Source organism: Orycteropus afer, unplaced genomic scaffold (assembly GCF_000298275.1).
Source record: "Orycteropus afer afer isolate SDZICR_OR568_19922 unplaced genomic scaffold, OryAfe1.0 scaffold00130, whole genome shotgun sequence".
Classification (NCBI taxonomy): Eukaryota; Metazoa; Chordata; class Mammalia; order Tubulidentata; family Orycteropodidae; genus Orycteropus; species Orycteropus afer.
In genome coordinates, this window is record NW_006921717.1 from 617,833 (window position 1) to 628,719 (window position 10,887).

General features: G+C 59.1%; 1 protein-coding gene across 1 annotated transcript in view; it reads left to right on the forward strand.

Annotated features, from left to right (window-relative positions):
• MRPL21 (mitochondrial ribosomal protein L21) overlaps nt 1-3,799 on the forward strand; it is an 8,457-nt gene extending 4,658 nt beyond the window's left edge. The window contains exons 5-7 of the mRNA XM_042781507.1: nt 1,110-1,162; nt 1,557-1,660; nt 3,735-3,799. Coding sequence (XP_042637441.1) covers nt 1,110-1,162; nt 1,557-1,660; nt 3,735-3,799 — 222 coding nt within the window. The remainder of the gene's footprint in view (nt 1-1,109; nt 1,163-1,556; nt 1,661-3,734) is intronic.
• The last annotated feature ends 7,088 nt before the right edge of the window (nt 3,800-10,887 follow it).

Genomic DNA, 10,887 nt, shown 5'->3' on the forward strand with positions numbered 1-10,887 from the left:
ACCCAAAGGGGGTCACTGTGAGTTGGAATCAACTCGATGGCAGTGAGTTTGGGTTTTTCTGTGACTTTGATTAAAATCCTTCCTTCCTTTTTGAGGGTAGAGTTTGTGTAGCTAGGCCAGGACAGCCCAGCCTCCCTCCTGCAGCCCAAGATCTGGGCGTCACTCTGCTCAAGTTGAGCTCGTCGATTTCAGGAGCAGCAGCTGGAAGAGCTCTGTCCCCTGAAGGACGTCGGGGACAGTAGTATGTGGGCTCTATCCCTGAAGGACATTGGGGACCCTGGTGTGCGGGCTCTGTCCCCTGAGGATGTCGGGGACCCTGGAGTGCAGGTGGGAGCCAGGGCACAGGTGTTTTTTTAAAGTCACAGTAAGTAGGCGACTTCAGGAGTTTGTGAAGCTTGTTGTAAAGACGTTCTCTTGAGCCGTTTCACAATAAGATTCCAGGAAGCCCTCGTAACACAGACGGCCCTGTCACTGAGGAAACGCGGTCGTGGAGAACACACCACACTGAACCTGCCACCAGAGGCCTCTTCCCTCCTGTGCGTCCCGCGATCAGCAGTGAGACGCACCTGTGTCCCATGCCGTCGTTGCAGTGAGACGCACTATGTCCCGCGCTGATGTGGCAGTGAGACGTGCTGTGCCGTTAGACATTTACGTTTTTCTCATCCCTGAAAGATCAGCCAGTCTCCCAACAGCTGACAGGAAATAATTTCTCTTGGAACTCAGACACGTGGCCTCTGGGTGACAGCTGAGCGTCTTTGTCGTTTCCCAGGAGATAACACAGTATGCTGAACCTCAGTCTGCTCCGTGGGCGGTGCCTGCGCGGGTCGGGCCTCAGTCCCGTAGAGGGCCACACGGTTGTCTGGGTGCGCAGCCACTGTCACTGACAGTCACACGTCTGCCTCGGGCAGTCTGGCTGTGACCATGGGGGCTGGAAGCTGGCCTACTGGGAGAGGAAGAATCACTCGCCTGGACCAGGCACGTGTCAGAGTGTTTTCAGTGTCAGGCCGTTGGCCCCTCTCCCCTTTGGCGAGGCATTCATGTGACACGTTACCCTCGTTGCCTGTTCGCGGGCTTTGTTGCCACCAACTGACCCCATTTCATTTTTCAAGGTTCTGCTGGTTGGATCTGACAACTTCACGTTGCTTGGCAAGCCACTCCTGGGGTAGGTACTGTTACGGGACGGGTGGGGTTTGGGGGCTGCAGAGGACCAAGGGGACAGTATGGTTAGGCCAGCGGGAGGGGTGTGTGGATCCCACTTGCTTTAAGGCCACAACAGCACGTTCACACATCATAACTGTGGGAAGTGGCCCCTGCGGGGGACATCCAGCCAGATTGCCGACTTGACCCTACCTGTGAGGCCCTTTAAGGCTGGCTGAAGGCTTCCCCAGAGCTCAGGTTCCTCACAGGCTCCCTAGTTTTCAGAACGCTGTGGGCCCGTCACGTTTATTATCAGCAGAAAGCAAAGGAAAGCTGCTTTTTGAGAAATTCTCACGAGGCGTTGGTAATGTTGGAAAGTAGTCGGACACCACGTCATTGTTTTTTCTTCTTCCTTCCAGAAAGGATCTGGTTCGAGTAGAAGCCACAGTCATTGAAAAGACAGAATCATGGCCGAAAGTCAACATGAAGTTCAAGAAGAGGAAAAACTACCGGAGGAAAAGAAGTGAGTCGGTGAGGGCAGCCGTAGATGGAAAAGAAGTGAGTTGGTGAGGGTGGCCCTGGCGTCCAAGGGACGCTGTGCTTGGCTGGGAGGCCCTGGGGGCTGTCAGGTTCCACTGAGGGGGGTGGGAGAGGGAAACGCAGGAGCTGCCGCCAGGGCGTCAGGGGCGACCCTGTGGTCACCTGAACAGCCGCCAGGCTCGTACGCAGCGTGAGGGATGAAGAGGGGCAGCCGCAGCACAGAGCCTGGAGCCCCCCCTTCCCGTGGCAGCTCGGAGCTGAGCTGAGTCACTGGAGAGACCTTAGAGGCAGGGACGGCAAGACTTCCCTCGTCCTTTGGTCGTGTTGTCAGGAGGGAGCAGTCGTGCTTGGTTAGGTGGAGGGCCAGCAACAAAGGGGAAAGCCCTCAATGATGAGTGGACATCATGGCGGCTGAGACGGGCTCAGACGTGGCAACACCCGTGAGGCTGGTGCAGGACGGTGGCATTTGGCTCTGTCACACGTGGGGTCGGTGTGAGTCGGAGCCAACTCGACGGCGCCTGACGGCAGCGGCCATGGAAGGTCCCAGCAGCACGGGGAATGAGCAGCCACCATTGCACAGCAGTGGGTGGGATCGGGTGCTCTGAGGACATTGTACACACAGGAGCCTCGGCCAGGCGGCTGGGACAGTGGAGATGGCACTCGGGCTCCTTGGTGGCAGGCGGGGAAGTAGGGCCAGACGGAGCGGGTCGGTCCAGCAATGTCCTCCCAGGGAGCCCAGGTGTCTGTAAAGTGTTCTCATCGTCAGGGCGGGAGAGGGGCGCCACAGGGCTCCCCCAGACATCTGTAGCCACTCCTCCACCCCACTCTGAGGGAGCGCCTCCCCGGGCTCGGCACAGCTCCCACCGTATCCCCACGGGAGGCCCCCTGGGAGACGCCCCGGAAGCAGGGCCCGGTCCACAGGTGGGTGGCTGTCGAGTCCTGTCAGGGAAACGCCGATTACAACTCTCAGTCGCCAGCGAGCTGCTGGCCTGAGCTGCGGTGCTGTGGGCTGTCACACATCCCCCTCGCGGGCCTCATGCCCAGGGAGGTCAGGCTCTGAGCCGAGTCTTCGTGGCGGGTTTCCCGTCTGTCACCAGGCCTCTCTCCCATGCCCGTCAGTCAGGATGCCCTGCTGGGACCTGCTCAAGTCCCAGCAGCTCATGAGCCGCCCGAGGGTGCTGGCTGCACCTGACGCACCGGCCGGGGGTCGACCCGCTCTCCACACGGCAGGCGAGCGTTCTGCTATCGAAGCACAGCCGCCCCTGCCGGTGTTGTAGGTGCCATCAAGACATCTCCGACTCAGTGACCCCACGTACAACAGAGCCAGGCCCTGCCCGGCCCGGCGCCAGCCTGTCAGCCGTTGCTGTGCTTGAGCCCATTGTTGCCGCCGCTGTGTCCATCCATCTCATAGCGGCTCTTGGTCCTCTGTGCTGACCCTCTGCGTACCAAGCATGACGTCCTTCCAGGGACTGGTCCCTCTTGGTCCCGTGTGCAACGCACGTGAGGTGCAGTGTCGCCCTCCTCGCTGCTGAGGGGCCGTCCGGCCCTGCCTCTCCCGGGCAGGTGTGTGTCGGCTCTCTGGCCACCTCTGGCCACCCCTGGTGCATTCCGTTCCCTTCTCCGCCAGCACCACCGTTCAAGGCGTCAGCTCCCTGCCGATAGTGGGGCAGTTATCCCAGTACCTCAACACAGTAGCATTTTTCAACTGTTACAACAGCCTGAGTGGGTTGGGGTCCCATTCGTCGGCGACCCATGTCCCCTTATGACCACTGCGCTGGGGGTGTCTCTCCTACACCTAGAAGCTTCCAGCCTCCATGTGAGCCCGGTGGTGGCGGCCCCTTCCAGGCAGGCCAACAGTCACCCAGGGTGTTCGGTGGGGGAAAGAGCGGCTGTGGCCGGAGTCACAAGGGCAGGGAGCATCTTGGGGACCCAGGCCCGGTCCAGCTGACTGCGTGTTGCCAGGTGGACGGCATGGGTGCCTGGTGTACGTGGGGGGGCCCACCCCACAGCCCGACAGCACCGCTTGCCGGCAGCTGCCACTGGTTCCTCTCTTGCAGTTATTGTCACACCGCAGACTGTGCTCCGAATCAACACCATCGAGATCGCGCCCTGCTTGGCGTGACCAGGAGCTGCCGGGTACAAAGCTGTAGAGTAAACTCCTTTTCCCCCAAGATGGGTTGTGTTCTGACCGTCCTGCCTCCAGGGTCACGGCAATGACCCTGTCCCTAAGGAATACAGAGATGGGACTCAAGGAGCAGCAACACGGGCAGCGTCCTAGGCCTGGGTGCTTGTGGAACCCCTCCCTGCCCCGGGCCGTGCCTCGGTGGGGGTGTGGGGGCGCAGCTGGGACCTGCTGATGTGAGCGGCGCCATCTGGGCAAGATGGACAAAAACCCGAGACTTCCGACATCAAAGGCCCCTTTCCTGACAGTCTCCTTTTCAAAAACTGGTTGAAATCAGGCAGCTGGGCTCCAGGGTCCTGGTCCTGGTCCAGCAGGGGTGGGGACCCAGGAGGGAAGGGAGACAAGGGGTGCTGGGTGGGCATGGGGTGGGCCCAGAGGAGCGGAGCTTCCTGACTGAGGCGGTGGGAATGGCATGGCCCGAGGCCTGGGGATGCATGTAATTTGATGGCTGAAGGGGTGTCTTCTCGGGAGGCAGCTGGGCCCCAGGGGCCTGTGGGTTTGGGGCAGCCCAGGTTTCTTTGGGAGTTGGACAGGCAGCAGAGAAGGGCCAGTTCAGAAGCTGGTTCAGGTAAAAAGTGTCAGGTCCTGAACTGAGAGTGGCTGAAGAGCCCTCAGAGGCAGGGAGGAGGGATTGTGGGAGAGAAAGCGCCCCCACCCATTCCGTGCCGTTCACAGAAACAGGCTTCCTCCCAGAGCGTGGAAAGGGCCTTCAAGTGACACTAAACCAAACCAAACTCACTGCTGTTGAGTCGATTCGACTCATGGCGACCCCTCCTTGGGTTTCCAAGATGGTATCTCTACAGAAGTAGATTGCCCAATGTTCCTTCCAAGGAGTGGCTGGCGGGTGGCTTTGATCCACCAGCCTCCTGGTTAGCAGTCAAATGCCTTAGGTACTACATGGCATTACTTTTAATCCCACCCCGTCCCCACTGCTGGCACCCCCATTCTGACTCGCAGCACCCCTACAGGACAGAGCAAAGCTGCCCCAGGAGGTCTCTGAGGCTGTCAGTCTCCTCAGAAGCCACGCAGAGCAAATCGCCCCAGCTTTTTCCTGCAGAACAGCTGGTGGGTTCGAATCACCAACCTGTTGGTTGGCAGAGCACTTTAACTCCTGCACCACTAGGACTCCTTCAATCACACCGTAGTTGACTTTTTTCCCTCATCTTTCCTTTGGGCAGTCCATGGGGTCGCCCCATGGCTTGGAGAGATACAGGGCAGTACTACACCAAAGCCATTCCCCAAAACCACTCTGCACCCTACCCCGGCACCTGTCTCCTGTCCCTGTCCCTTTTCTCCCTGTCTCCCTGCCTCCCACCTCTCCCCACTACTACCATCTGGCCCTGGGTGACTCCTCCCCGTGTAGTGTCCTCTGTGGGCAGCAGGGGGCAGTATGGCTGAGTGAGCTGCTGGAGTTTACAGACTTTCACCTTTCCCAGGTTCAGGACCCGGGCACTGGGGAGGGGAGAAGGGCCGTCAGCTGAGCTTTGTAGGGGGTGGGACCAGACCACAGCAGGCAGGGTTGTCCCCTTGTCAGTGCCACCCCATCTGGAATTGACTAAAGTCCTAAGTGACACGTGCTGGCAGCCAGCAGCCCTGGTCCGGGCTGCCCCCTCCCCGGCCCGCCCTCCGGGTCTCGGGTCAGCTGGCGCTGCCGAGGGTCTCCACGTCCAGGTGTCCGTCGGCCCCTGTGGCTCTGGAGTGTTGAGGCTGGTGGCTGGCAGGGGGCGCGGGAACTTTGTCTGGCCCTGTTGTCTGAGGCACACCGTTTGCTCCCTTCTGCCCTCGGCTCAACATGGATTGTCTGCTGTGCCTCCCAGGGCCACCGAGCGCCTGCCACCCCTCCTCCCGTCAGCCCCACTTCCCAGGCAGTATCACCTTGACCTTGGGCAGCTCAGGCCTGTGGCTGCCCTGGCCGCTCTCGCCCTGGCCTGTTCCTGGGAGCTCGTCCTCCCTGCAGATTCAGGGACAGCCTGAGGCAGGCTCCTGCCACCTACAGCCTCCTGGCCGAGCCCCCAGGGCAGAGTGTCCGAGAGTGCAGGGGGGCAGGCAGGACCCAAGGGCTTTCATCACGTTCCGAGTGACATCCGCCTCCTCCCCCGGCCACGTGTGCCTCTGCGTCCAGTGGAAGTAACCGGAACCTTGCGCCGAGGTGCTGGGTGATTGTAGGAGCCGACAGGTGGAGGCGGGGAGCCCCACACCGCAGCGGGGGTAAGCCATCAGGGGCGGCTTCTCCCTGGCGCTGCGTCCTCCCCTCTGAGCTCTGAGCCCGCCCAGCCGCAGCCCTGGTGCCATCTCTGCCCCTCCCCGCGGGCTGCCTGGTTCAGGTTTGGTTCCAGCCTGGCTCTGCTTGATCCCGCCCTGCTGGCAGTGCCGTGGCCCTGGGCGCTGGGAGAGGGTGTGAAGGTGGCCGCGCCTCCGGCACACACAGCAGAACCCAGCTGCCCTGGAGCAGGTGGGGGCCGGCCTCGCCGGCTGCCCGGACGTCCACGTACATGAGGAAGTCGACCGCAGCCGTTTCACGTCTGTGGGTAGTGGCGTTGGTTACGTTCAGTATGCTGTGTGTCTGTCACCACAATCCGTTTCCAGAACTCGCTCGTCACCCCAGATGGGGTCCGTGTCAGCAGTACTCCCGCTTGGCCTCCTCCACCCTGGTAGCCACTAGTCGCGCGTGGTCTCCATGCGTTTCCCCATCCCGTTAGCTGGTGTCAGCGGGCACAGACAGTCGTGGTCCTCGTGTCCGTGCCCGAAGGCCTCTCGTGTCTGATTCCCTCCGTGTCGTGTTCCCGAGGCTCCTCCACGCAGCCGCGTCGGGACGTAGTTCACTGTATTCTTTGGGCTGAATTATACTCCAGCCCGTGTCGTGGGACAGCTTGTCCCGCCCTTCATCTCCAGCCTGTGCGTGACCCTGGGTGTAAGGTGGACTCCCTTGTACACAGCACACAGTTGGATATCCTGGGACTTTGGGTCCAGTTCCAGCATTCGCGTGAAGGGTGACACCCCACGTCCCAGCGATTCCCGTCATCAGCCTGAGCACTGGGATGTCCAGGGGCAGCTGGCGAGGTCGGCGCCCACGGGCTCCGGAGCAGCCGGGGCTTTGTGTGTGCTGGAGACCGTGGCACCTTCACGCTGCACCAGCCCCTCCTCCCAGCGCCTGGGGAGATGGCATTCCTGGCGCCCTGGCTGCTGGCTGGTCGAGGCCATGTGACCCCATTCTGACGGAAGGAAGTCGTGGAAATCAGCCATCCAAGACCACAAGGGCAGCATTTGCCCAGAAACAAAGCTCAGTGGGCAGGAAGGGGCAGGAAAGGACGAATGGGGGGCTGGGAGGGTGGGGGAAGGGCACCTGCCGCCAACGCCAGGAAACAAAACGCCTGTGAGCTGTTGAATGGGACACTCATTTACTCTGTACACTTTCACCCAAACGGCGATAGAAAACATTTATTAAATAAAGTAAAAGTAACAAACCTTATGAGGCTTGCCCTTAACAGCCTCCCTGGCGCCCTCCAGCCCTCTTCCCCGGCTGTGGTGACCAGGAGCCCACACATCCCAGGGGTTGTAGCGACGACGTGCCGTGAAGGTTGGTCTGCGCCAGGCTTCCCAGGAGCAAGGACTCGGCCGTCCCTGTGTGACCCCTGGTGCGCGCTCGGCACCCCCTCCCCTGCCCAGCAGACCCGGTGGGCCTGCCACTCTGAGGGCTGCCTGGGTTTGAAGTCGTTTACCTCTTAGCCAGCTCTGTGTCCTTGGCCTTGCAGAGAGGCCCTGGAGGGTGCAACTGTCGAGTGGTCAACCATGAACGGAAAGGTTGGTTCAAACCCAGACCCACCTTGGGAGGGAGATGTCTGCTTCTGAAACGTCACGGCCTTGAAAGCCCTGTGGAGCGGTTCGGCTCCTGCACGGGGTCGGGGCACCGAGAGGGACCCCACTCCCCGGCATCGATGTGCGTGTGTGCGCGTGACCTTGAGCAAGCGACTTGCCCCTGGGAGTTAGCTCTGTGTGGAAATCGTGTGGAAGGCGATAGTCCCTGTGTCACAGGGCCGCCACCAGCTTGGATAAGTCAACGCACGTAACGTGCTCCGCCCGGTGCCTCAGCTCTTACTGACGTCACAGCTCTTACTGACGTCACAGCCCTCCAGCACACAGTGCACCTTCTCAGCTCCAAGCCCCGTCCACCTGGACCGGGGGCACCGGGTGTCCCACCGTGTGTCTGTCCGGTGTCCGTCTGTCCCGCTCAAGGCTGTCACTTCCTCTCGCACTCTCACCTTTTACCTCCCGGGTGTGCTGGCCCCATGGGCCACCATTCAAGGTCACCGTACTTGGAAGTGAGCCCTCGGCAAGGCCATCTCTGTCCTGGGGGGAGGACAATAGCAGGGTCACCGGATAAGGACCATGCCCGCCCTGAGCCTGGGGGAGGCCCCCGGGTGGAGGGTTGGTACGTGGGAGCCCCTCACTGTTGGCCTGCTTCCCCAGGGGCGTGTGTCTCCCAGTTGCCATCCGTGGGGAAAGGAAGGAAAAACCCAGGCGCCGCGGCCAGGAACACGGGTGGTCTGGGTCGTCTTCAGTCTTTCTTTGGAGAGTGTTAGGGTTCTGTTAGTTCCCTGAGTTTGTCCCCGTGGCTTCACCCCCTGCACTTGGTTATCCAGACGTGGCAGAGGCTTCTCTTCATAGTGTTTGTTCAGTGCCTCTTTACTTTCTGCTATGACCCCATCTTTCCCCTCCCCGCCCCAGCCCCTGGAACCACTAATCAACCTTGCTTTCCCCGCGTCTGCCTGTTCTAGATACGTCATCTGAGCAGGGCTGCACGTGGTTTAGTTACTTCATGCCACTCTAACAGAGAAATACCACAGATGGGCGGCTTGACAAATAGGAGTTTCTTCTCTTACGGTTTTGGAGGTTAGAAGTCTGGGTTCAAAGTGCCGGACTCCAGGAGCTGGGTGAAAGCCCCTCGACCTTGGGCTTCAGCTCTGCCTGTTGCTGCCGGCGCACTGAAGCGGGAGGCTTTCTTCACTCAGGCAGCTGCTGGCTGCTGAGGCTGACAAGCCCAAGGTCGACAAGTGAAAAGGCACGGTCCCAACATTACTGAATCATACAGCAGACCACTGACTCAAGTCTATTAAGAGGCCCCACATTGGCAGAGGTGGCAGGCTGCTGAATGAAGACACGGCTACGTGCAGGGTCCAAGCATGCCATCAGCTGGAGACCGTTCCTCAAGGCTTCTCCTTCTATACGGGAAGCAGACCATGTCCCTAAGGCAGCTACTCAGCTGCTCACAGTAGATTCCAACATGGAGCTGATTACCCGTCTCATCATGGGGAATACTACATCCAGCTGCCCAGCCACTCAGCCAGGCCCAGCCAGGTTGACACCCAGCCTTAACTCCCACGGTACAATACGTGTCCTTTTGGGTGTGACTAATTTCACTCAGTGTCCCCTTTTTCGAGATTTGTCAGTGTCAGCAGGTACCCAGACTTCATGTCCCTCTTTATAGGTTGTTGTTATGTGCCGTCGAGTCAGACCCAACTCATAGCGACCCCTCCTTGGGATTCCAATGCAGTATCTCTAGGGATGTAGATTGCCCAACCTTCCTTCCGAGGAGTGGCTGGTGGGTTTGAACCGCCAGCCTTCTGGTTAGCAGTCAAATGCCTTGGGCACTAGGCCACCAGATCTCCTGCCCTTTTTATATCCACGTACTTCATTCTTCATTGTGGAGCGTACATGTAGCACAGTGAACACCAGCCCAGCAGTTTGTACACCTACAATTCGGTGATGTTAATGGCGTTCTGCCCACTGTGCACGGTCCTCACCCTCCTCTCCCGGGGTAGTTGGTCCCCCGTGAACATAAACTCACTGCCCCTGTTGTAGGAACCAGGTCCTCACCCCCTGTTGCGAAGAGCCAATGACTACACCAGGTTGAAGCGGGAAAGCAAAAGGATGATTCAGTATGAGACCCCAGGAGACAGAATCACTTCTCAAAAACGCCTGCCTCCCCGAGCAGCGGGGGCGACGTGCTTCTACAGGGAAATGGGAAGGGGGTTAGACATCCCTCCGACGGCCAGGAAGGTCTTTGTTCTCCTCCCTGGTTGCTTCAGACTCTTCCAGGGTTGTCTTGCTTCACAGGCTACGGTTCTCAGCAGAAACCAGCTGTGGGAGAGGGTTATGCTTAGAGGAATGTGTAAGTGAACATAACAAACGTAAAGAACTCCGCTTCCGTGAAGACACTGTCTAGTCTATTTACTTAAAGCAAAAGGGAGGGAAAAAAGCAAGTTAGTCACGATGATTAATGTCTGCTTTACTCGTATGAGGTGCTCTGGGGGCGCAGTGCCTAAGGCCTTTGACTGCTAACCAGAAGGCTGGCGGTCCAAACCCACCAGCCACTCCTCGGAAGGAAGGTTGGGCAGTCTACTTCCACAGTGATACCGCCTCGGAAACCCACGGAGGGGTTGCTGTGAGTCAGGTCCGACTCAACGGCGGTGAGTTGGGTTTGGTTTTTTCCCTCATGTGTGCCCGTCTGTTAAAGTGCTACAGTGAGGGGCCGCTTTGCCTAACGTTTCGGCCTTCCACACACCCTAAGAGCCCTATCTAACCTTTCCAGTTGCTGTTGTCAGTTTGATCCCATAGAGATAGGGCTTAAAAGAGCACAGTGTTTGAGCCATTTGTTACTAATTAAGCTGAACTATTTGAATTTAAGGAGACTCAGAGGGGAATCCATGCAGGAGATCCTGGAGAGAGCAGAGAACAATGCGGAACAAAACTCAAAATTGTTTAAAAAAAAAAAGGGACCAGGTTTGCTGGTCTGACAGAGCCTGGGGGAACCCCTGAGACTGTGGCCCCTAGCTGCCCTTCAGGTCTGGAATTGAACCCACTCCTGTGGCTTCCAGCCAAACAAAAGACAGGCCTATGAGCTGAACATTTGCATTAGGTAGATACACTCCTTGGAGAGATCAGTCATGGGAGAATAGAAGGGCTGTGTGTGCGCAGGGAGACACCTCAGGGGGCAGGAGTGCAGGGAGGGAAGGACGCAGGGAAGAGGT